This window comes from Poromitra crassiceps (genome assembly GCF_964638095.1).
Source record: "Poromitra crassiceps genome assembly, chromosome: 11".
Taxonomy (NCBI): Eukaryota; Metazoa; Chordata; class Actinopteri; order Beryciformes; family Melamphaidae; genus Poromitra; species Poromitra crassiceps.
The window spans coordinates 51779892-51807560 of NC_139643.1; the positions used below are offsets into that span (position 1 = coordinate 51779892).

General features: G+C 45.4%; 1 protein-coding gene across 1 annotated transcript in view; it reads left to right on the forward strand.

Annotated features, from left to right (window-relative positions):
- nxph1 (neurexophilin 1) overlaps positions 1-27669 on the forward strand; it is a gene marked incomplete at both ends in the record, with an annotated part of 71421 nt that continues 43752 nt past the window's right edge. Inside the window, one exon of the mRNA XM_083646093.1 lies at positions 1-57. Within this exon, the coding sequence (XP_083502219.1) occupies positions 1-57 (57 nt within the window). The remainder of the gene's footprint in view (positions 58-27669) is intronic.

Below are 27669 nucleotides of genomic sequence, written 5' to 3' on the forward strand. Positions count from 1 at the left end.
ATGCCGCCTGTGACGCGCTGCTGCGCCGTGTTCCTCCTGGCGCCCGCGCTCTATCTGGTGAGTCCTCCGCTTCTCATGCGCATCTCGACTTCACCTGAATCACCTGCTGCTATTACTGACTTGTTTGTTTTGTATAAATCTATTGTTGAATACAGCCGTTGCGTCTACTGCAGTAAAATGACTGTTTTTTAGCCTAGGCTACAAAGTTATTGTCCGCCAAAAAGTGATTCAGAATTCAGACAATTTAAACTGGTAAAAAGGACCGGATTGGTTATTATCTAATAGGTAACAGAGCAGGTAAAATAATGCAGTCATAAAAGGATAATTCCAAAAGAGATAATTTCTTTATACCACCCGTAAATCATGTTTATTATTGTTTTTAGTTAGCCTACCAATATAGGCCTAATAACAAGGATAGACCAAACATGTAAACATATAGGAAACAAGATTATAGTAGGCTATTGCCATCATCTTAAATGTAATGCCTCGCTACGTTGTAAACGGCAAACGCATGGCCACAATGATTCCGTTACAAGAGACAAAGTTTCCACAAAGACATATTGATATTACCACAGTCATAAAGTGACATGCAGATCAAATCAGCTGTATAAACTGGGCGGCACATAGTGTCAATCACTTTTTGGTAGCCAGAGCGTTTCCAAATGTACTGCGGAGCGGCTGCGACGGGGTTTTATTTATTTATTTTTCAGTATGGCATAGGCCTGTATGAACCAAATGCCAGTAGGATGAATGTATCATCCCATACCCACTTTTCCATCAATTGTTTGAAGCGCAAAACTTGCACCGCGGGGTACCCTGTGCGCAATCCCGCTGCGCGTAAAATCCAATAGATGGACCGTCCGTCTGTCTCCTTGTTTCACTGGAGGATATCACGTTTGCGCTTGAGCAGCGTGTGGGGATGGATGCACGTCAGGGTTTTGTGTCAGAGACACCTTGACGCTTCAGATCCAAACGCAGCGGTCACCAAACGGGACAGCAGCAGGCGGAGAACACGTCTCATGGGGGCGCCCTAGGATACTCCATGTCAATGTCACAGGCTGCCTGCCATGCTGCCTGCCGGACATTCACAGTGATCTGAGCACATCATGTTATTCTTGATTGACAATCAGCAGGGTTCATACACTTTTTCTCCAATTATTTTCAATGACTTTTCTATGACCTTTAACGTCATTTTCATGACCAAAATTGCTCGTTTATTTAATTATTTATTTGCAATAAAAAAAAAGACAGAAACAAAGAAAGGAAAACAACACAAAGCATGTGCCGGTCAAGAGACATAAACGTAAACCCCGGGTTTATTCTGGGTCTCTACCTCAGAAATTATTTATGGAATGAGTCTGACTGAAAACTGTATATAAGCAACATTAGGTCTGTATTTCAAACAGAAGAACTCCAGACATTGGTCATATTTTAATTTTGTCACTGTCAGAAATATAGTGTTATCTGATTCCTCCGCTCACATCACGTCTTGCTGCAATGGCTTTTCTCGTTCTAAGACAAAATCCTCATTATAGATATGATTTATGAATAATCTTTCCATTTGCCCCAGTTCACTTCAGTCGTTAACCGACAGTTTAAGCAGCCTCCACAGATTGAGCTGTTTCTTCTATAATCAGAATTTCTATTCAAAAAGTGACCAAAAAACCACAGCTTCCATTCCGCGGGCTGTGTGCATTTTTGTCATCGCTGTTTATTTTTGCTACAGCCTATTATTCTTCTGCTGACTTCACTTCTCTCCCTAACACACGCACACGCGTCCACGCACGCACGCACGCACACACACACACACACACACGCACGCACACACACACACACGCATGCAAATAAATACAAATAAAAAACAATTTAATTCCTACCAGCTTTAAAATTTACATTCAAGCAATTATGCATTTTCCTCGCCATCAATAAAATATCAGGCATAAAAACTAGATAAACACTCATTCTTACTCTCCCTCAATTCACAACATACAGAAAGAAAACAACAACAGTGAATATAAGTTTTTAGTTTTTATTTGCTGGTTCGACTCCTTTTATAAAACAGAACCATAATAAATTTAATTATGCCTGCCCACAAACTTTAAACTGTAACAGCTGATAAATATCGAGTTTATTTATTTAATTTTATTATAAAAAAAAAATAGGAGGGAAATGCAATGCGTCCATGCGCGCATTTACGGGTGTAGCCTATTTGACACACTGACATTTTAATAAACTTAATCTCCACAACATTTATTTATGGTTGACCACTGACGAGCCTTTTGTGGTAATTATAGCGAAAGTGCATGTTATTTCACAGTCTAGTGCAAATATGATTGACTTAATTCATCAAGGAACAGATGCACAGTCACAAGTGGAGGAGCTCTCCAAGGTGCTGACTGCAGCCACACACCTTTACATTAAAACCATGCAGCCAAGCACTCTGCTCCAGCTAGGGGGAAAGGAAAACCAAAATAATAATCAGAACCATCATCGTAATTTTAAAAATGATTAACGTTCGAGACTATAAAGTTGGGCAAAGTTGTATTTTTCAGACTATTCTTCCATTGTGTGCCCTCACATTCTGGATTTCTGCCTGAACATGTTTTCTTTTTTTTTGTTTTACTGACAGTCTTTTTACATGAAGCATCATCACATTCATACATCCAGAAACATTTAGAAAGGGGAAATGTAGCCTTTAGCCTTTATGTTTAGCCTAAATAACTGTGTATTCAGAAAATCCAGCCGGCTTCCCAATAAACCCGAAATGAACGTTGAATTGTATAGACTCCTAAACAGATAGCCTAGATATATATATATATATATATATAGATAGACATACAGACAGATCAACAGAGAGAGAGAGAGAGGCTAAAGTGAGCTGCTTTGGCTGCATAGCCGTCAGCCTTGCACAGCAGCTGTGAGGATTAGTGCAGCAGGACATTGATGCTGTTACAGTATTTGGTGTTGGAGCCTCTTGTCTTGTCTCAGCTTTAAGCCTCTTGTCTGCAGCTTGACCCTGATAACATGCAGGTAGAGAGAGACTCACCTATGACCCTGATAACACACAGACTCACCTACGACCCTGATAACACACAGACTCACCTATGACCCTGATAACACACAGAGAGACTCACCTATGACCCTGATAACACACAGACTCACCTACGACCCTGATAACACACAGACTCACCTACGACCCTGATAACACACAGACTCACCTATGACCCTGATAACACACAGAGAGACTCACCTATGACCCTGATAACTCACAGAGAGACTCACCTACGACCCTGATAACACACAGAGAGACTCACCTACGACCCTGATAACACACAGAGAGACTCACCTATGACCCTGATAACTCACAGAGAGACTCACCTATGACCCTGATAACACACAGAGAGACTCACCTACGACCCTGATAACACACAGACTCACCTATGACCCTGATAACTCACAGAGAGACTCACCTATGACCCTGATAACACACAGAGAGACTCACCTATGACCCTGATAACACACAGAGAGAGAGACTCACCTATGACCCTGATAACACACAGAGAGAGAGACTCACCTATGACCCTGATAACACACAGAGAGAGAGACTCACCTATGACCCTGATAACACACAGAGAGAGAGACTCACCTATGACCCTGATAACACACAGAGAGAGAGACTCACCTATGACCCTGATAACACACAGAGAGAGAGACTCACCTATGACCCTGATAACAGGTAGAGACAGACCCTACGGCTCCACTATTCCATTACCATGTCTATTATTACACCTGGACTGCCATGATCCACCCCCCCCCCCCCCACCGTGACCTTTGAACCCTTTTGTTTTGCTCTTTCCTGTTTTGTACAGCCTCATAATGCTGTAATCCATATTCTATATTCATGGATTCATACAATATATTCATATGGTGGCTCAGTGGTTAGCGCTGCTGCCTCACAGCAAGAAGGTCCCGGGTTCGAGCCCCGGTCCATCCCGCAGGTTGTGGAGTTTGCATGTTCTCCCCGTGTTCGTGTGTTTCCTCCGGGTGTTCCGGTTTCCTCCCACCGTCAAAGACATAATAGGGTTAATACTCCCGTCAAAGACATGAATGTTAGGGTTAATACTCCCGTCAAAGACATGTATGTTAGGGTTAATACTCCCGTCAAAGACATGTATGTTAGGGTTAATACTCCCGTCAAAGACATGTATGTTAGGGTTAATACTCCCGTCAAAGACATGTATGTTAGGGTTAATACTCCCGTCAAAGACATGTATGTTAGGGTTAATACTCCCGTCAAAGACATGTATGTTAGGGTTAATAGTACTGTGTGTGTGAGGCACCACTGGCAATTCTAACTGGAGTTAAGGGACAGCAGGTGAAAATTGGCTAACACTGGCACCTTTAAAGTAATGTTCATTAATGTGGAATTTTGCATTGTCCCTCAACTAACTAACTCACTAACTAACTAAATAAATACATAAATACATAAATAAATAAATAAATAAATAAATAAATAAATAAATAAATAAATAAATAAATAATTAGGGTTGGACAATATATTGATATTACATCGATATCGTGATATGAGACTATATGGTAACATGGTGATACGGCGTGTATTGTTTTAAAGGCTGCAATACAGTAAAGTGATGTCATTTTCTCAGAACAGTCTGCAGCCTTTTAGTTATTATATCCACATTACTGATGATTATTTATCAAAAAAATCGCATTGTGTAAATATTTTGTGAAAGCAAGACTGTCGGAGGTGTGGGGCAGGGAGTTCCAGAGTCTGGGAGCGGTGCAGCTGAAAGCCCTACGGTAGCACCCATGGTACTGAGGCAGGAGATGGGGACGGTCAGGAGACTGGCTGAGGAAGAGTGCAGGGAGCAGGAAAGGACGTATTCCAGGAGGAGGTCAGAGAGATAGGTGAAGGCTAGGTTGCGTAGGGCTTTGTAGGTGAGCAGAAGTTTTTTGTAGTCAATCCGGTAGTGAACGCAGAGCCAGTGGAGTTGAATGAGGATGGGGGTGATGTGAAAATGTTTCATGTTTCTCAATGTAAAAGATAACTTTGCAAGTCAAGAAAGTTGCAGTCATGGTAAAACTGTGGCACTATAAGTGTTATAAATCACAAAGACTAAGCACAACCTGTCGCATAAGTGATGTCTCTCCAGGCCCAGGCCATGTTGTTGTTGGTGCGACACGAGAGATGTAGTCGATTGAGCGGTTTCATGCAAAACTACACTAAATGTTTCAGTTTCAGGACAAACTGCGACTTTCTTGACATGAATAGTTATCTTTTAAATTGACAAAATTTACATGTAGACCTCATGGCACAATTAATCAGAAAAAGTATCGTCTCTCGCCGTCTCTGCGCTATGTCTCCGCGCTATGCCGGATTGCACAAAATTTGGCATTGCACTCTATCAGGTCCACCTTAGCACACTCCCCAAGTTTGAAGTCGATCCGACCAACAGTTCTTGAGATAAACCGCTTTTTTGTTGCCAGTAGGTGGTGCTATGCCGAATTGCACGAAATCCGGCACCACATTCTGTCGGGTTCCCATCAGCGCACTCCTCAAATTTGAAGTCGATCGAATGAACGGTTCTCAAGATAAACCACATTTCTTGTTGCCAGTAGGTGGCGCTATGCCAAATTGCACGAAAACAGGACACTGCACTCCATCAGGTCCCCCTTAGCACACTCCCCAAGTTTGAAGTCGATCCGACGAATGGTTCTCGAGATTTTGAGTTATATATATTTATGAATGGTAAAATTAGCTATAGAGACCAAAAACCGTTTATTGTACCAGGCTGTAAACAAGTTTATTTCTGCTGTACAGTTGGACATTTTAACATGGGGATCTTTGGAGAATGATTCACTTGTGCAGCCAGTCTCAAGTGGGAATTAGAGGAACTACAGTTTTTGGGCGCTTGGCTTAATTCTTCTGAGACGGAGGGTGCCGCTTCGTTTTGTGTTGAAAGTGAGGCAGCAGGTCCACCCTCCACCCCCAGGGGGAGACAGACAGAGGCAGCAGCTCCACCCTCCACCCCCAGGGGGAGAGAGACAGAGGCAGCAGGTCCACCCTCCACCCCCAGGGGGAGAGAGACAGAGGCAGCAGGTCCACCCTCCACCCCCAGGGGGAGAGACGGACATAGGCAGCAGGTCCACCCTCCACCCCCAGGGGGAGAGAGACAGAGGCAGCAGGTCCACCCTCCACCCCCAGGGGGAGACAGACAGAGGCAGGGACCCCCCTGGGCATCAGGTCCTCACAGCCAAGTGAAAGCCTGATTATCAAACAGGGAAACGGGCCCCTGAGTGTGAAGCCAGCATGGCGGCACGGCAGGGAGATGGCTGCTGCAGCACAGCTCACACAGCGCCAACTCAGCCCGCATCACCGCTCCTCCTGGATTACTAACCCCCCTACCCCCCTACTACCCCCCTACCCACTCCCCTCCATACACACATCTGTGAAATAACACACACAAAGCAACAATGTTTTCACTGAGCTGAAATCAAGATCGCTATTTAATCAAGTTAGAAAAAGGCATTCACGCAAATGCACGAGTGTTGCGCGCGCCGATGCACGCACACACACACACACACACACGAGCGTGCAGGTACACACACACACACACACACACACACACGTGCAGGTACACGCACATTGTGTGTCCGTCTGTTGGGCCTCTCTGCGTGTGGCCCTGTGATGTTTTTCTTCCTGTACAGATGTCGAGCTGAGTGAACAGTCTTCTCAGGCCGGCTCAACCTTTGTGCTACTTTAGCTTTGAAGCATCATGGAGGCGTCACTTGAGTGCTGCTGTGCAGAGAGAGACGAGCACAAAAGGGCTACGAGTTCAGACCGGGAGAACATCCCACCAGCCCAGTTACCAGCTTGTTAGACACACTCACACACGTCAGGAGGTCTCAGAGTGGAGCACTAGTGTAGGGCTGGGACAATTATAAGATATTATCATCTATCGCGATTAAAAAACAAAAACACACTCAAGATAATCCTATCGTGGTGAATTTTCATTGATCATATAATCGTGAATATCGTCACATGAGCGTGAATATCCAAGTCACGAGTGACTTGAAGAAAGCTGTGTAGCTCACTAACGTATTGCTTACTATTGATTCCCTCATTTATTTTGAATTGCAATTTTCCACATGAGGGAGAACGCATCTTTCCACTCAATCGTCACCATGGCTGCCTGAAGCCAACACATTTGAATAATAAAAATAATAGCAACCAATTGCCCATTGTTATTCTGCAGTCTATATAGACCCATGATGCAATACAAATATTTTATCTATATATAATCCAAACAAAATGTAAGGAAAAGTGACTCCAATATTTTTGGTGCCATATTAAGAGTTTTAAGCATATTTTGCTGATTATCGGGATATCGTTAATAGAAATGATTTTGGACAGGCTAATCGTGACATGAAATTTTCACATCATCCCACCTCTAGTCCAGGGGCTTCCTCAGGTCCCTCAGTGCATCCGAGGAGGCCTCAATCGAGCAGATTCCGCAGCAAAACCAGGAATAGTTTATATTTAACTGTAATTAAATGAACATGAAATGACTCATAGACGTTTTTTGTTTTCTTGTGTTCAGACATAGGTTTATAGATGTTATTTATTTACCTTGACAGTTTCGACGAGTCAACTCTCGTCTTCTTCAGAAGCAGTCGCACTGACAGCTGGGTATGACGTGTCAACCAGTTGCTTTTCAGCAACTGGCGGTGTGCCCAGCTGAGCCGTCAGGTCTGTCGGTCCGGCCACGCCCACTATGACGTGTCGTGGCCGGACCGACAGACCCAACAGCCCCGCCGGGCACATCGCCCGTTGTTCTCTGGAGTAGAGTATCCCAGGTGTGGGAGAGCATGTAGGCCCCCTCATCCCTGTTGATGGTGCCCTTGGCACGTCTCCTGATTTCCATGGCCTCCTTGATCCAACGCTTGTATTTGTTGTCCTCTGTTCCAATGACTCTTGCTTGATCCCAGTCCATAACGTGGTTGTTTCTTTTGCAGTGGTCTGATATGGCTGATTTGAGGTTTTCCTGTTGTGCTTTTTCTTTCTGTGTTCTTGTGAGTCGTGTTGCTGTTTCCTTTTCACATTCCTTCTGATGTTCTTTCTTTCTGGTGATGAATGACCTGCCCGTCTCCCCAATGTATGTTTTATTGCAGGATAAGCATGGCATTTCGTATATAACGTTACATTTATTGTCCTGTTCGATTTTGTCTTTTGGGTGTACTAATAATTGCCGTAGTTTTGTGTGGGGTTTTATTGCAGTGCCTATTTTTTGTTTTTTCATGGCCCGTTGTATGGGTTCGGTTATCCCGGGCTGTTAGGTCTGTCAGTCCGGCCACGACACGTCATAGTGGGCGTGGCCGGCCTGGCAGACCTGGCAGCTCAGCTGGGCACACCGCCAGTTGCTGAAAAGCAACTGGTTGACACGTCATACCCAGCTGTCAGTGCGACTGCTTCTGAAGAAGACGAGAGTTGACTCGTCGAAACTGTCAAGGTAAATAAATAACATCTATAAACCTATGTCTGAACACAAGAAAAACAAAAAACGTCTATGTAAAAATGAAGACATGATGAACATCATTGAACTATGAAATGACTCAAATTAGGCTAAGAATGACTATTGCAGTCACAGCTCATCACGCTTATGTTCCCACTGACAGTTCAACAATTCAACAATTGATCAACAACTCAAGATGATGTGTGGAAAAACAACTGAAAAATTAAAACACTAAATCAGATTGTTTAAGTCAATTCTAAAACTGAAATTGAATGTTTAGAGCTGAAGCCATTGAGTAGGCTAATATACCTGGAAAAATCATTTTTTACTCTTCCGACTCATTCTGTTAATTTCAAAACGAGGAAGCATCTGAAAACAAATCGAAAGTGTAATCACATTCAAAATCAAATTCAAATGTAAACATACAAAAAGAAAAAACGTAATTTCAGCACTGAGTGGCACTTCACGCCCTTGACCTTTGACCCCGCCCCCACTCGCAGCACTGTTGTGCTTCCAGACAGGCAGATGGATGAGATGACACCTCAAGGTGACTGGGTGATGTAGCGCTGCGTGACACCTCAAGGTGACCTTTGACCTTTCTTATGATGTTAGTGGAAAGCTGGGGTCCCCAGACGGCTAGACGCCCTGGAAAAACAGCGGCAAGACAACACCTGACCTTGGTTTGGCCGTGAAGTCATGATAACCACCTACAGTACAGTACTGTATGTGTTTGGAATTGCCCCTCTGGGCTTTCCGTAGTTTTTTCTTGACTGCATGCGCTCAGTTGTTTTTTTTAATTCACATCCAGAGGAAAATATGGTGATCTTCTTAAACATCAAATTCAAGGAGTTTTCAGGGACTTTCCAGGTTCAAGGAGCCAGAACACATCATAGTTTGAGACACAGATCAAGCTTCATTACTGTTACAACACTGAGAACTAACAGCTTTACACAAGCTCACAGACAACTATGAAAAAGAGAGAAGCTTGAATGTGTGAAATACTTCTCAACTGTGCTGTGTTCAACGTATTTACTACAAATAATACAACTTCAATTTCCATTCTTGCACAAAACATATAAATTCCAGCACTTTCAGTGACGCATGTCTTGATGTCTATTTTCAAAAACATTCAACTTCAATTGGAAAGGAAACTCCCCCCTGTGGAAATACTCCCAAAACAACCACACAGGCTGACTTTGCTGGCATAGGAGACCTGAATGTCGTGTGTGTGTGTGCGTGTCTGTGTGTGCGCACGTGTGTGTGTGTGTGTGCATGCGCGCGTGTGTGTGTCTGTGCGTGCGTGCGTGTGCATGTGTGTGTTTGAGGTCTTCCTGTGATTAATGACCACAGCCTCTATCCTCTCCTCCATGCACTGCTCCAGATTTTCAATGGCGTTCAGAGGTCACAGGGTCGGGAGCAGCAGCTGACCGTCGAAGGGCGCACGCTGCTCGGAAAATCCGGCTCGGCCCGTGACCCGGGTTTGATCCTGAGGGAAGCCCCCCCCACCCCTCCAGCGCCTCCCCACATATAGCAATCCTTTTGACGGCGCAGTGTGTGGCGCCTTGATAGCGCACGCTTTGAAGAAGGGCCCAGGAGAAAAGTGTCTCTGAAGGCAGGAAGTGGCTGAGATAACCTCGAGCGAGCTGCTTTGCATCTGTAGATACTCTAAAGCGTTTGCTCGGTGGGCGACTCCGGTCCGGCTTGTTGAGAAGTGAGAGCTACTCGCATTCAAAGAAGATGTTTTCAGCACTCGTTTCCACTGTGTTTTTCAGGCCTGGCTGAGTGTATAAACGGGCATCTGATTTTGACAGCATTTTACCTCCATACACAGAAGCACTGCTGGTACAACAATGTGATGAATTATAAAATACTTGAGTTTGTGTTGTCTTATGATCATAAGATGTACTGGTAGCTATGTACTGTGTATACTGCACATGTACTGTACGTACACTACCTACTACTTCTTTATTTGTACTATCTTCCACATTTTACAATCATAATAAGATAATGTGATAATAAGAATAAGAATGTGAAGTCTCTGTGAGTGAGTGAGTGAGTGAGTGAGTGAGTGAGTGAGTGAGTGAGTGAGTGAACGAGTGAGTGAGCGAGTGAGTGAGCGAGTGAGTGAGTGAGTGAGTGAGTGAGTGAGTGAACGAGTGAGTGAGTGAGCGAGCGAGGAGAATTGTGTTGGGCCACAGCTATGCCATTTTACATGCGATCGGGCTGAATATTGAATTGGCCCTGATTTTTCTTATTTGGTAATTAGGGCCGACTAAATGGGCAAAAAAATTCAAATTTGTGGCCAAATTGAGTCAACATTGAGTTCAGCACCATGGAGAGCTCCATTTGTCAGCTCGTGATGCAGACATCTGAGTGGAGGAGCACAGCTGCAGTCAGTTGGAATCAGCCAGGGAAGTGGACTATGAGAAAGCTCTCTGGGGAGAGAGAGGACAGGCTGCATGCCAACTCTGTGAGCGAGGCCTGACCAGGGGCGTAGGCAGAAATTCAATTATGGGTGGGCCTGGATAAAATTGGGTGGGCCTGGATAAAATTGGTGGGGCAATTGCATGACGAAATTTTGCACGGGAAGCGTGCAAAATTCCTAGATGTCATGAAGTCGTCATGCATTAGACTCTGGAGATGATGTGCCCTGCGTTTTTAAGCTACAAAACCATTAGCTAGCAAGGCAGCAGCAAGTTTGCCTCTAGAAAACAAACAATAAAAAAAAAAAAAAAAAAAAAAAAAAAAGAATTGGGTGGGCCAGTGCAAGAAGTGGGTGGGCCTGTGCCTACCCAGGCCCACCCGTAGAAACGCCCCTGGGCATGACTAAAGGGTCAGTAACAGTAAAGACATCAAACTATAAAATAACAGGTGGAATTATGCAGTGACCTTTAACTTGATGGAAAGGCAAACCTTCGGAAAGAAATTCATACACAGGCATCAGTTTGTTCATAGTTGTCTAATGAAGACATTGAAAGCATTTCAGCAGAAGCCTTCAGCTCAAAATGGCTTAAAGAGAATGAAAAACTAAGTATGCTACATTCAATGATGCAGGTGGGAATTTAAGTGTTGACTAATAGTATAATGTTATCTTACTAAGTTACTCTCATGGGTCAATTTGATCATTTAGAGTTAAAGGAGAATTTCGTTTTTTTACACCACGGTCCTCATTTCCAGCTTAAAATATGTTTTACTCAACCAAATACCTTTGGTTTCATTCGGATGCCCACAGAAGATCTGTCGCACCGAGGTGTGACAGAAAAAGTGTTATTTACAGAGCGCATGGAGCTTGCCCCGTATGCTCCCGTTATAGCCTGTTTGAGGAGTGTACTCGGTGCGACAGATCTTCTGTGGGCATCCGAATGAAACCAAAGGTATTTGGGTGAGTAAAACATATTTTAAGCTGGAAATGAGGACCGTGGTGTAAAAAAACGAAATTCTCCTTTAACTTTACATTTCCACCACATGCTTTAGCAGATTTTGATCATGTACTGTAGATGTAATTAATAATAATAATAATAATAATAACAACAATATTAATAATAATAATAATAATTTATTGGATTTATATAGGACCTTTCTAGATACTCAAAGTGCTTCACGTATCAGGGGAGGCAGGGGGAGGGAACTCAACTCATGTACCATTGCCAATTTCTGATGCAATGCTTATGGAGAGCCTATGGAATGTATACTTTGCAATGGATTTCAAATGGAGTTAAGTACAATACTTCAGTCTAAACGTACTTAAGTCAAAGTGAAATTATTGACTTAAAAAAATGACTGAATGATTGTGTCGTCTATTTTACTCAAAAGAATCGAGCGATTGAGACCATCAACTCAATCGGAAAGTGTTTACTGACGTCATAAATCAAGTGAGAAGTAGGGTCATTTCCCCATAGACTTCTATACAATCAGCCAGTGAGGTCGCCCTCTGCTGGCCATTAGGAAAAAAAGCAGGTTTGAGGCACTTCCGCATTGGCTTCATTTTTCAGAACTGTGGGTCAATACACCCAGCATGGCTGCTGTTCTGCCAGTTTACTGGATACAAAGGCAATGTAGGGGAGAGAGAGTGCATCTGGAGTTGTATCATGATGGATTGCCTCACTTTCTAATCTGATGACGGGCTTGACTGACCAGTGAAACAGAGCGGTGGTGGTGGTGGTGGTGGTGGTGGTTGGGGTGGTGGTGGGGGTGGTGGGTGCTCTCCCCCGGCAGTGATGGATCTGCGTCCTGCTGCACGGTCCGGCGCCCCCTGTCTGATGGGAGGTACCAGCCGCGTCCGTTATCTCTTATCTCTCTTATCTCTATAATCTACATCCTTTCCCTCCACCCACTCCAGAGACACGTACAGAGCGTGAGTGATGACCACTCGTCTGAGCTTTGTGGTTCAGATATGTTGGTCCGCCGATACGGGCTACTCTCTGAGAAAGACTATATATATGTGCTGCATCCTTTTTGCTCAGCACGTCCTCATACTGAAACAACAGAATAAGTCCATTTCCAATTACTCCCAAAACAATATATGTTTTGAAATGTGATATACGCTTCGCATCCGTTAATTTGAACACGTCACATCGGTTATTTAAACATCGCAAATGAAACAACTTGGTCATTTAGGTATATCAACTTGGTTAAATATAGGCAACTAAAATAACTTATTTCGATATTCACTATATTTCACTCGGACCAACAAAAAAAATATTTTCTTTACATCTGCAATTTCTTTTAACGCTTTGGTCCGGGTGAAATGTTATGCAGTTTCTCCTGTTTCTGAATATATCTGAACCGTTTGGTTTGAACAAGTAAAATTTTTATAAGCATTTTACAAAATGTCTATGGGAAAATAAATGGCGGCTGAAAATCTCTGGTACAGTGCTGAAGCAGGAAGTGAGTGACGTTCACTTTGGCTCTCTATAGGACTCAATAATATATATAGACTGACTTGTTAAGATGGAGCCTTTCCCCATCTATATTATGATCATTTTGGTCTCAACGTGAGCCTACCTACTTGCTGAAGTGAATAATTGCTATTATTGACTGATCACCTGTTCTTGATTTTGGATGCGGTCCAGTAAACCTGTTTTGATTTGCTGTTATGCTTTTTTTTAATGATAACAACATTCATTTTGCTGCCAACACACCTGCATCTTGCTTATCTTGTATTGGCTAATCGATACAGTATAGGACAAACCTTGATGTCCTTTCTTACCACGTGGCAAAGTGAAGAGAAAGTGATCTGCGGCTGTGGGCCCGGGTTACGGAATAGCCCAATCAGACTCCTTATCAGCTCCCCAACGCGGCCAATGACAGGCCCTCATTACCTACGCCGGCCCTGGAGATTTACAGCCATATCGATTTTCAGAATTCTCAATTATATAAACTGTGCTTTGCACGTTATCCCCCCCCCCCCGTTATCTTTTTTTGTGTGGCACCTGTGGTGCAGAGGGTGGAGGAGACACCTGACGGTACAGAGGGTGGAGGAGGCAGAGGGTGGAGGAGACACCTGACGGTGCAGAGGGTGGAGGAGGCAGAGGGTGGAGGAGACACCTGACGGTGCAGAGGGTGGAGGAGGCACCTGACGGTGCAGAGGGTGGAGGAGACACCTGACGGTGCAGAGGGTGGAGGAGACACCTGATGGTGCAGAGGGTGGAGGAGACACCTGACGGTGCAGAGGGTGGAGGAGACACCTGACGGTGCAGAGGGTGGAGGAGGCAGAGGGTGGAGGAGACACCTGACGGTGCAGAGGGTGGAGGAGGCACCTGACGGTGCAGAGGGTGGAGGAGACACCTGACGGTGCAGAGGGTGGAGGAGACACCTGATGGTGCAGAGGGTGGAGGAGACACCTGACGGTGCAGAGGGTGGAGGAGACACCTGACGGTGCAGAGGGTGGAGGAGACACCTGGTGGTGCAGAGAGTGGAGGAGACACCTGACAGTACAGAGGGTGGAGGAGACACCTGGTGGTGCAGAGGGTGGAGGAGACACCTGACGGTGCAGAGGGTGGAGACACCTGACGGTGCAGAGGGTGGAGGAGACAGGGTGGAGGAGACACCTGACGGTGCAGAGGGTGGAGGAGATGCAGAGGGTGGAGGAGACACCTGACGGTGCAAAGGGTGGAGGAGACACCTGACGGTGCAGAGGGTGGAGGAGACACCTGACGGTGCAGAGGGTGGATGAGACACCTGACGGTGCAGAGGGTGGAGGAGATGCAGAGGGTGGATGAGACACCTGACGGTGCAGAGGGTGGAGGAGATGCAGAGGGTGGAGGAGACACCTGACGGTGCAGAGGGTGGATGAGACACCTGACGGTGCAGAGGGTGGATGAGACACCTGACGGTGCAGAGGGTGGAGGAGATGCAGAGGGTGGATGAGACACCTGACGGTGCAGAGGGTGGAGGAGATGCAGAGGGTGGAGGAGACACCTGACGGTGCAGAGGGTGGAGGAGACACCTGATGGTGCAGAGGGTGGAGGAGACAGCCCGTCCCTGTGGCTGGGCCCCGGCAGACAGCTGTCAATCAGGCATCAGGGAGATGAGAGCCATCCCCGTTATCTCCTCTTTCTCATTGACTCCTCTCTGTCTGCTTGTCTGGTTATCACTCCACTCTGACTTTCCATTCTGCTCTCACACTCACAGTTAGTCATCTTATCCAGGCTGACCCCGCCCACTTCCTGCCAATCAGATGCAGTCCACCTTATTGTTTGCCGTTTTGTAGGGTTCCTTTTTTCTCTTCTTTTCTTATGGTGCCAACACCATCACTTCCTGCTTTCACTGCAGGGTAGAGAAGATGAGCCAACACCATCACTTCCTGCTTTCACTGCAGGGTAGAGAAGATGAGCAAACACCATCACTTCCTGCTTTCACTGCAGGGTAGAGAAGATGAGCCAACACCATCACTTCCTGCTTTCACTGCAGGGTAGAGAAGATGAGCAAACACCATCACTTCCTGCTTTCACTGCAGGGTAGAGAAGATGAGCCAACACCATCACTTCCTGCTTTCACTGCAGGGTAGAGAAGATGACTTCCATTGGAGCTTGTTGTTCAAATACGCAGTGTAAACATGGCTGCATATTGTCCTGTTTACTGTGAGCCTCCTGCATGCTTTCTGTTCAAAACAGCCTCGTCACAATAAAGGTCGCTATTGTACGTTTCTGCATTCCATTATGTAGAATATCAACATTTCTTTTTTTTTCAATATTTTATTTTGCAATTGTCAAAACACCAACACACGAAAACAAACAAACTCAGATACAGGAATAGAAAAGAAAGAAAGGAATAAAAACAGATACTGTATATCAACACTCCAATATTACAATGTGGTGCTACCAGCTACCAGCTGCATAAAGTGCTTGTAAAAAAAATTATGCATGGGATCTCACATAAGGGGGTCTATTGGAGACCAGCTGGGCGAGTCACCCCGCCCTAACCTCTAACGTCGTCAAGATAGGCCAGAAACGGGTCCCAAACAGTTAGAAATCTGTTAAGTGAGTTGGTCCTCAGGAACCGGAGTCTCTCCATCCGTATAACCAACCACAGCTGAAAAGAGGGTGGAGAGGGGGACTTCCATTCCTGCAGAATGAGTTTCTTGGCAACAATTGTCCCGTGTGTCAGAGGTTGTTGCACAGCTGTAGGGAAGTCGAGAGAGGACTCAGAGCAGCTGAAGATGGTGAGTTCTGCCTCCGGCTGAAGGGTTATTTTGTAGGCCTTAAGGTCGTTTTCACACATATTTGGGTCGAGCCAGGCGCTGCCGCAGCAGTGAAAAGTATACAATGTTTCAATTTTCAACTAGAGCGGCTTCGTTTCACATGTGTTTTTTATCACCGCGCCCAGGCCGTCGTTCTACAGAGTGGAGCGTCATGTATCCATGCCAACCAGACGGAAGTAGACGCGTATAGCGTAATTCCACCCGGAAAGGAAGCCCGGGATGTAAACAGAACTGAACGATTGATTGAAAAGTTTATTTCTATAGGGACAGATACATAAACATAGAGCATTCACAGTCTTTGTTATATATCCTGACATTTATAGCCTATTGCTAGTTTGCAATATTTGTCCCTAGATGGAGAATGGAGAATGAACAACGCCGTTTGCTCTTGGTACTGCTTTTTGCATTTTACATCGTTTGTGTCTTTCAATATCGGGAAAGTGTTGAATTTGAAAACGAGGCACGGCTGCATCTGGAAAACAATGTTTTCATGTAATGGAGGCGGCGGATGCGAATCTCCAGACAAAGCAGGACAAGGCGCAGATTCTTTCTGTTGAACCGTGAAGCCCTCACCATACGCAGATATTATCGGCGAACAGCCAGGTAAGTTGTAAACATTAACGTTTGTAACGCTAGGCTTGCTATGCCCTTGGTGGTAATTTGGCCAATAACTGTTTATGCAATGTTTGTGAACGCCGAATTGACGTTAACATTAGAAATACAGCATTAGAACGAGCTGAAGTCGGCGCGCGTTCACACATCACTCGCGCCGTATTTAGGGTAGGGTTAGGGCGACGCAAGCCGCTCCGAAACCACCCTCTCCAGCTGAACCGAGAGCGAGTGAATTACGTCGACTACGAGTTCGAGTGGCATGTTCACACTGACCCAGTCGCGCCGTGTTTGGCCCTAAAACTCAGTTAAGTCGACCTAAACGTTCCGGTGTGAAAACGACCTAAGAGTACCAGTCAAATATTTTGGCCCAGAATCCGATCAGTGAAGGGCAGAACCAGAAGGCATGAGACAGAGTGCCCTCCGACACCTGACACACAGTGGTGAGACAGACGGGTCAATCTTATGCTTAGAATAGTGAAGATGGTGAGTTACTTTAAATTGGAACAGCAGACATGTCTCTTCGTCACGTGTCTTGTTTGCCTGCTAACAACACACGTCTCTTCGTCACGTGTCTTGTTTACCAGGGCTTTGTAAGTGGATAGCTTGTAACCTGTATTTTCTTATTGTGTAAATAAAACTTAAAAAATGTATAGCTTGTGCTTCCCATTGACTGCATGACAGTTAAAAGCCATGTGAGACTGCATCATGTCTGGGAATTGTATTTGGAAGTAGGCCTGGACAATATATCGATATTATATTGGTATTGAGATATGGGAATATCGTCTTAGATTTTGGATGTGGTAATGTTAATACGGTGATATCGGTTGTCTTTTCCTGGTTTTAAAGGCTGCATTGCAGTAACGTGATGTGATTTTGCTGAACTTACCAGTCTGTTCTAGCTGTTCTATTATTCTCCTTCACCCGATTATGTAGTCATTATATCCACATTACTGATGATTATTGATCAAAAATCTCATTGTGTCAATATTTTGTGAAAGCACCAAAAGTCAGGGAAGGAAACCCTGTCTTGTTATTTTGATCACAGACGTGTTTTGTCTTTTGTGACATGTGGCTTTGACTTACAACTGAATGTTTAGCCGACTTCATAGAAAATAAATAGAATAAATCTCAAATGAGGAAGAAATTCCATCGCCGGGTGTGTTTTGGATGATGACAAAGGGGGCGCCACTGAGCAAAACACAAGTTTAATTAACACATTGAGTGCCAGCGACGCCATATGGCGTCAAGAGAAATTTACCGTAGGCTGCCAGCGACGCCAGATGGCGTCAATAACTCCAAATTCATATTTTGACGGGGGAATGTCGATCTAAGCCTCTTACATCGCCTCTTACAATATGGGAGCTATTGAATGTGTCTAACCTATTTTACAGAACCCTTAGGTGGCGACAGTGCCCTCCCGATTAGACAAAGGCCAGGAGAAAAGACAGAAGAAGTCATGAGGAAACGGAAATCGGCATTGATATGCTTGAAGCATAACGTCGTTAGCTGTGCCTGTGAACAGCAGTCATCTGCTGCCACAATTGAGCCCCATCCGTGTCCGCTGCGATAGTCCATCCATATGATTTAGTTGCCGACACGGCGACACCAGCGTCTTTATGAAAAGTGACATTATTCTCAGCTGGGAGCCGAGGACACGCTGTAAAAAAGCGGGGGGATGCAGGCAGTGGACTTTTCAGTGCAGATCAAACAGAGCAAACCGCAGCAGAGCAGAGACACTTGACTCCTCCCACCACGGAGGAGGAGGAGGAGGGGGGTGGGGCACGCAGGGCACTAACAGCATACAACCATTGACAGTACACACACACCCATGCAGCAGCAGGCTCGATGTTTGTTCAACTCAAAGCAGAATTCATTCTGTCGCCTTTCTAACATAAAGATGTGATTATCTCAGAAACTAATTTCAGCATGCTCTTTTCGGTCAAAAACACTCTTTTTCAGAGGGGTGTATTTCCAAAATGGAACGGTTTATAAACACATTTTTTTTTTTTTATGAAACAGAAGGGTTCAAAGTTTCATTGAGGCTATTGGTTGTCCATATAAGAGGAACACAAAAAATGATATGGCTATATTAAAATGCATTGCGGCCTATGTGGCACAGTACAGCACCTTTTGCCCAAGGGCCGTGGCACTCAAAGTGTTAATGAAAGGATGTAAAGTTGTCAGAGGTAGATAGAAGGTTATGGTGATCCACTGGTGGAATCGTAAAGCTCACACACTTTATCAGAGTATATTTCTCTCTCTCTCTCTCTCTTTGTCTATGTCTCTCTCTCTCTCTCTCTCTCTGCCCTGTCTCTCACTCGGTGTATGCGAGAGCATTTATCAAATCAATTAGTGCTGATGGGAGTTGGTCTTAACAGGTAGTGAGGTGTCTCGCCACTAATTCAGCCTGTCTCTGTGATGGATGGGCCGGCCTCTCCGAGCGCCGCGTCCAAACCACGACCGCTCTGTCACGCCTCACCAGCCATTACTGAAAACACTCTCCTGCAGCAACGCAGAACACGTCCAGCAGAGGCTTTCTATAGACACCCTGCTGAGAACCTGCTGGGCAGAGACTGGACTATCAGTTCTATAGACACCCTGCTGAGTACCTGAGCAGAGACTGGACTATCAGTTCTATAGACGCCCTGCTGAGAACCTGCTGGGCAGAGACTGGACTATCAGTTCTATAGACACCCTGCTGAGAACCTGAGCAGAGACTGGACTATCAGTTCTATAGACACCCTGCTGAGAACCTGAGCAGATACTGGACTATCAGTTCTATAGACACCCTGCTGAGTACCTGAGCAGATACTGGACTATCAGTTCTATAGACACACTGCTGAGTACCTGAGCAGAGACTGGACTATCAGTTCTATAGACACCCTGCTGAGAACCTGAGCAGATACTGGACTATCAGTTCTATAGACACCCTGCTGAGAACCTGAGCAGAGACTGATCTATCAGTTCTATAGACACCTTGCTGAAAACCCGAGCAGAGACTGGACTATCAGTTCTATAGACACCCTGCTGAGTACCTGAGCAGATACTGGACTATCAGTTCTATAGACACCCTGCTGAGTACCTGAGCAGATACTGATCTATCAGTTCTATAGACACACTGCTGAGAACCTGAGCAGATACTGGACTATCAGTTCTATAGACACCCTGCTGAGAACCTGAGCAGATACTGGACTATCAGTTCTATAGACACCCTGCTGAGAACCTGAGCAGAGACTTATCTATCAGTTCTATAGACACCCTGCTGAGAACCTGAGCAGAGACTGGACTATCAGTTCTATAGACACCCTGCTGAGTACCTGAGCAGATACTGGACTATCAGTTCTATAGACACCCTGCTGAGTACCTGAGCAGATACTGGACTATCATTTCTATAGACACCCTGCTGAGTACCTGAGCAGAGACTGGACTATCAGTTCTATAGACACCCTGCTGAGTACCTGAGCAGAGACTGGACTATCAGTTCTACACCCTGCTGAGTACCTGAGCAGATACTGGACTATCAGTTCTATAGACACCCTGCTGAGTACCTGAGCAGAGACTGGACTATCAGTTCTATAGACACGCTGCTGAGTACCTGAGCAGAGACTGGACTATCAGTTCTATAGACACCCTGCTGAGTACCTGAGCAGAGACTGGACTATCAGTTCTATAGACACGCTGCGGAGTACCTGAGCAGATACTGGACTATCAGTTCTATAGACACACTGCTGAGTACCTGAGCAGAGACTGGACTATCAGTTCTATAGACACCCTGCTGAGAACCTGAGCAGATACTGGACTATCAGTTCTATAGACACCCTGCTGAGTACCTGAGCAGAGACTGGATTATCAGTTCTATAGACACCCTGCTGAGTACCTGAGCAGAGACTGGACTATCAGTTCTATAGACACCCTGCTGAGTACCTGAGCAGAGACTGGACTATCAGTTCTATAGACACCCTGCTGAGTACCTGAGCAGAGACTGGACTATCAGTTCTATAGACACCCTGCTGAGTACCTGAGCAGAGACTGGACTATCAGTTCTATAGACATGCTGCTGAGTACCTGAGCAGAGACTGACTGGACTATCAGTTCTATAGACACCCTGCTGAGAACCTGCTGGGCAGAGACTGGACTATCAGTTCTATAGACACCCTGCTGAGTACCTGAGCAGAGACTGACTGGACTATCAGTTCTATAGACACCCTGCTGAGTACCTGAGCAGAGACTGGACTATCAGTTCTATAGACACGCTGCTGAGTACCTGAGCAGAGACTGGACTATCAGTTCTATAGACACCCTGCCGAGTACCTGAGCAGAGACTGGACTATCAGTTCTATAGACACCCTGCTGAGTACCTGAGCAGAGACTGGACTATCAGTTCTATAGGCATGCTGCTGAGTACCTGAGCAGAGACTGGACTATCAGTTCTATAGACACCCTACTATAGTGCGTGAGACGGCACAAGACCAGGGGTTTACTAGCCCCGCTATGACTCTTCCGGGTATGACGTGATCGTCTACCCTACAAGAGTCCCTTATCCGTACATAGACTTGCCTGCGACTCTGGTCTCAAACTGTCTAGATCAGCGATATGCACGTATTTACAAGTGTCACAGAAACATTTCAAAGCCACCTACTTGAGAACAAGGGTTCATAGCTTCTCGACGGCGGGGTTAGAAAGCTCCACGCTGCTCATAAATGCCTCTTTTCATCTGAAGTCTGTGCTGGTGATATGATTTTTTCCAGGTTAGAGCTCCCAGCCGTCACAGTGCTCAACAGCGCCGCTCTGGTGGAAAGCTCGGTACAAAAGAATCCCTGACAGGCACAGTGGACATGGACCCTGTTTACTGATGCAGCGAGACGACACAAGCACCAATTTGGGGGGAGTAACAGAAAAGTAGCGTAGCATCACGAAAGACTGCCCCCATGGGACTAACAAGACTGCCCCATGGGACTAACAAGACTGCCCCCATGGGACTAACAAGACTGCCCCCATGGGACTAACAAGCGGAAGTAATATATCTTAGACTCAGCTGAAATTGAAGAACTATTTGGCTGTAATACTCAAGTTAATGGCTCAGTATTTGGCTGTAAGACTCAAGTTAATGGCTCATCCAGTAAAGCCATTCCAAAAAGCGCTCTGGAGTTAATTGAATGTGTTTGCTGCTGCAGATTTCTTCCACTCAGCATAAATGCCTGGTTTAGGATAACGGGGTGGGGGAGAGAATGGCATGGAAAATGTGTGTGTACTGTGTGTGTGTGTGGGGGTGTGTGTGTGTGGCTGCCTGGTCACACGTAATGTGCAATTTGATTTAATTTAATTCCAGTAAGCACCTTTTTTATTTTATTTTATTTTATTTACTGTTTTTTTTTACGTTTAGGGAGATACTGTGTGATACTGTGTTATGCTATGTTGTGTTACGTGGATATTTCATGCCTGAGTGCGAGCAACTGCAACTTGTCCCAATTTCCCCCCAGGGATCATTAAAGTCTTTCTGATTCTGATTGCCAGATAGTGAGCTCTCTCCAGTCATGGTGTGATAAGTGACTGAGTTGTAAACAGCAAACGAACTCACGGGCAGAAAGTGGGAAGTCTCCACTGTCCTCTGGTCATCACTGAGGACCTGAAGGCTGCCTGTCTGCTGTTATGACATCAAACAACATGTCTTCAATCATAAATCATCTTATATCATCATTAGGACATTAGCACATGTTATGTATGTGGACACGTAGTAAAAATGTTTTACCCAAGCAGGAAATATGTTTAATCATTAGCCTGAGGGTTACACTATGCCATGTGTCTCATGAATCAAGCTTCCAAACTCATCTGCTGCTCTCTCTCTCCCTCCCTATCTCTCTCAGTCTACTCTTTCCCCTCTCTCTGTCTCTCTCTCCCTCTGTCTCCCCCTCTCTGTCTGTCTCTTTCTCTCTCTATTGCTATATCTCTTTACTCTGTCATTGATGCACCATGCCAATAGCTAAAGCAGGTCTAACACACTAGCAGAACAGCACTGACCATGTGGTGGGAATGCAGCGATGGGATTGGCTGTTTTGAAGAGTTGGACTAAATCCTCACTGTGTCCTCACACAAACAGCTTTTCAGTCACGTCACGTAGAGCTGGCAATTGTCACGATATGAGTAAAAGATGAAAACATTGGGGAACTGAGAAAAGCAGCCTTGTTTCTTTGTATTTTTGAGTTGTTCCAGCGGTTTGAAACAAACATCTGAAACACATAAAAATATATATTTTGGCATTTTGATCACCGCCATCTTGGACAAGAAGAGCCTCACCGCTGCGTGATCACTGGACAGCCGACCTGTCAATCACACCCCCAAAGCATGATGGTCTATTTGACACTAAATAGGACTTACTATACTGTAAGAAGACATGAAAGGTGGAATGAGCCATAGAGGCCGTGTTTTGAACCAGGCTGTAAACAGCTTTATTTACAGTGTTTTGAACCAGGCTGTAAACAGGTTTATTTACAGTGTTTTGAACCAGGCTGTAAACAGGTTTATTTACAGTGTTTTGAACCAGGCTGTAAACAGCTTTATTTACAGTGTTTTGAACCAGGCTGTAAACAGCTTTATTTACAGCGTTTTGAACCAGGCTGTAAACAGCTTTATTTACAGTGTTTTGAACCAGGCTGTAAACAGCTTTATTTACAGTGTTTTGAACCAGGCTGTAAACAGCTTTATTTACAGTGTTTTGAACCAGGCTGTAAACAGGTTTATTTACAGTGTTTTGAACCAGGCTGTAAACAGCTTTATTTACAGTGTTTTGAACCAGGCTGTAAACAGCTTTATTTACAGCGTTTTGAACCAGGCTGTAAACAGCTTTATTTACAGCGTTTTGAACCAGGCTGTAAACAGCTTTATTTACAGTGTTTTGAACCAGGCTGTAAACAGCTTTATTTACAGTGTTTTGAACCAGGCTGTAAACAGCTTTATTTACAGTGTCTAGACGGGCATTTTAACATGTGGGTCTATGGGGATTGACTCGCTCTTGCAGCCAAGCCTCAAGTGGCAATTTGAAGAAGTGCCGTATTTGCTCGTCCTGCATTGGTGTCAATGCGTTAGTAGATAGCTGCCCCCTCAGATGGGACACTCTTCTCTCTTGCAGCCTCACTTTGTGATTTAGAATGGTGTCCGCTCATTTCCCCAACCGCTCTCGCTTATCAGAAGAATCAGATCGACTTTATGATACCGACATTTGATACCGACATTTGTGATTGGTCGAATACCACTGAACTTCTTTCCGGTTTGAAGTGCTACAGACACACAGTGCACACACAGTACACACACACACACACACACACACACACACACATGCACACTCCCATTGCATTGTGGTCTGTGCGATGAAGGCCTGCCTCTCCCACCACATCAGTCTGAGGATGTCAGCCGGACGCTCCTCTGTGATTAATGGCTCATAGTGTCAGGCTGAAAGGCATGCTGGGAAGACAATTAGGATTTTAAATGGCCGTTATTCCTACAAAAGCCCCCTGGTGCTGGTGGACAATAGAGCAGGTCCGGACACAGACAAAGCCAACCAAACAGCTTTTGTTCAAATATCAGTGCTTGTTTCGGTGGCAAGGCTCCACACGCTCATCCCTGTGACGTATGCAAGGTTGAGCAATGCTAACCCGCAAGGTGAAGCCGGGGCACTCAGCAGCCACTCCCAACCTGTGGGCCGCCAGAGGTACTGCAAGTGGGCCGCCGAATCATTTGCGAAACACTATGATCTTCGTGGGAAAGAAATGTAATTATTATGATTATGTATGAGAGTTTCTCCACTGTTGAATGATACCGTTATTTAACTTCCAATCAATTATTTGTTAATTAGCATATCGCCGGCAACCCCTCAATTTTAGATTGTGACTTCTGAGTGGTGCTGATGTAACAGAATGATTGCGAGTCCTCGTGAGTCCCGAGTGCTAGTGAGTAGGTAGTGAGTAGGTTGGTAGTGAGTAGGTAGTGAGTAGGTTGGTAGTGAGTAGGTAGTGAGTAGGTTGGTAGTGAGTAGGTAGTGAGTAGGTTGGTAGTGAGTAGGTAGTGAGTAGGATGGTAGTGAGTAGGTAGTGAGTAGGTTGGTAGTGAGTAGGTAGTGAGTAGGTTGGTAGTGAGTGGGTTAGTAGTGAGTAGGTTAGTTAAAATCACTCCCCAGTATAAAGGCCCGTTAATCAGCAGGTGGTTAGCACGTGCGCTTTGGAAGCGGGAGGTCGGCGGATCGATTCCCGCGACAAGCCCTTAACACGGGTTGCTGTAGGTGCCGTCAACACAATGCAGGTTACATTAATGGACATTTCTTTTTATTGTTAGCACATTATTAGGCTGTATAAAGGCCACAAGCATTTGTGAGATTTTCAGGTGCGCTGAGTTGGAAAAGGTTGGCAACTGCTGAGTTGAAGCCCATGGCACACCAATCAAACATTCTACAATAAACACAGATGTTTGTTTGGTGTGCCATGGCTGCCTGTCCTTGTTTGGAGATGTTTGGTCAGATTCCACATGTTCAATCCTTGTTTGTCCGTGTTTGCCAACGGCAGAGCCATCAAACATTCTCCAACAACTGCCAACATTCTTGTTGGCAGTTGTATTGTGTATTGCTGTTGCATTGCAGAGAATGTCTGATGGCTTTAGAGACATTCTCTGCAGGTATTGTGGGTTGGATGCTTTGAACGCAGTCGGCTGTGCTCTCTGCAGACACACCGACAGCAGTGTGCTGGCTGGGGGGCCACACACCCCACGTGGTCTACGGCCCAAACGTCCTGAGACAACCACAATACAAACATACAGGCAGACCACCACAATACAAACATACAGGCAGACCACCACAACACAAACATACAGGCAGACCACCACAATACAAACATACAGGCAGACCACCACAATACAAACATACAGGCAGACCACCACAATACAAACATACAGGCAGACCACCACAATACAAACATACAGGCAGACCACCACAATACAAACATACACGCAGACCACCACAATACAAACATACAGGCAGACCACCACAATACAAACATACAGGCAGACCACCACAATACAAACATACAGGCAGACCACCACACACTTCTAGTGGGTCATTATTATTATAAGTAATGATTGAGAGGGAGTCTCTTTTTTATACATTGTTTTTTAAGGTAAATATCAAAGTATAAAATTATTGTAAGTTAGTTGAATCATCATCAGTAGGGTGAGGCTTTGCTTTCATATTCCTACAACATAGTCGTCTCCTTTACGTCTCTTTGAAAACCTCCCCTTTAGGACCCTGTTGTACATCTGGTCACAGTGACTTCCTGTCTAATGACCATGTGACCAGTACTTGTATACCTGGCGGGACGGAACGGGAGCCCCGCCCCCCAGGCCCATGTTGATGTGTTTTGAACAGGTGTGCTATCTGCTGTTCCTCAACAGACCTCTGGGATTATGTAAGGGATAATGTATACTGAGCCGGTGATTACTGTGGAAATAATGACCGACAGGTGAATGATTTAGCCCGACGCGCAGCGGAGGGCTTAATATTCACCTGAAGGTCATTATTTCCAGTAATCACCGGCTCAGTATACATTATCCCGCTTAGAACACGGCCTACAACTAAATCATTCAATAATCTGACAAAAATAATTATTCAAATAGATTTTTTAATAGCGTTTTCAACACAAAGCGGTTTCATTCGTAATTGGCACACAAGACACCACAGCTGCAACTGGTTGGCCTAATTAGTAGCGTCTGCGGACAAAATGCTCTTACCAACTGATTAATCCAGGTGTGGCAGAGCAGCGGTCGGTTGTCGAGAAATAATGACCGGTGAATATTGTTGATTGACCAATCAGAATAGAGTATTCGAGAGAGCCGTGTTCTAATATGATGATACTCATCCGCTTCAGAGCCGCTGATCTGACATGGAATTAAAGAGCCTATTAGTCCTCAGGTAACTGATAAGAGCTCCGCCTCTCCACTTTGAAGAGGGGGAGAGAGAGAGAGAGAGAGGGGGAGAGAGAGAGAGGGGGAGAGAGAGGGAGAGAGAGAGGGAGAGAGAGAGGAGAGAGAGGGAGAGGGGGAGAGAGAGAGAGAGGGAGAGAGAGGGAGAGAGGGAGAGAGAGAGAGAGAGAGAGGGGGAGAGAGAGAGAGAGAGAGAGAGGAGAGAGAGAGAGAGAGGGAGAGAGAGAGAGAGAGAGAAGGAGAGGGAGAGAGAGAGAGAGAGGAGAGAGAGAGAGAGGAAAGAGAGAGAAGGAGAGAGGGAGAGAGAGAAGGAGAGAGAGAGAGAGAGAGAGGAGAGAGAGAGAGAGAAGGAGAGAGAGAGAGAGAGAGAGGGAGAGAGAGAGAGAGAGGGAGAGAGAGAGACATCACGTGGTAAATCCAGAGTGAGGCATTCACTTAGTAGCCTCCACCCTCTGGCTCCAGACACGACACAGGCCTCTGATTTTCCCATTAGCAGCCAGAAGAGACGAAGCGTGACCGGACCCTGCCTGGCTTATGATGTTCAAATGAGCTAACGGAGATAGCATGGGGCTAACCCCCCGCATCCGCCCTCTCACACGGGGGGCTTCGGTCAGGCTGATAAGGGCTAATCTCATGCAGGGCTAGCCGCTATTCATTTAAGGCCCAGCTTACCTACAATCCACACTCTTGTGGTGCGAGCGTGGCCTCACATCCACCCAGCCTCCCCTAAGATGAGAAGTGTCACACAATCTTTACTTAACCCATTGATACCTGATGCAGCATTTGCGTGTATATCCCTCATTTGTGTGCGTATCCCTTTAAGACCGTGAACCGCATTAACGCGGTTCACGGTCTTAAAGGGAT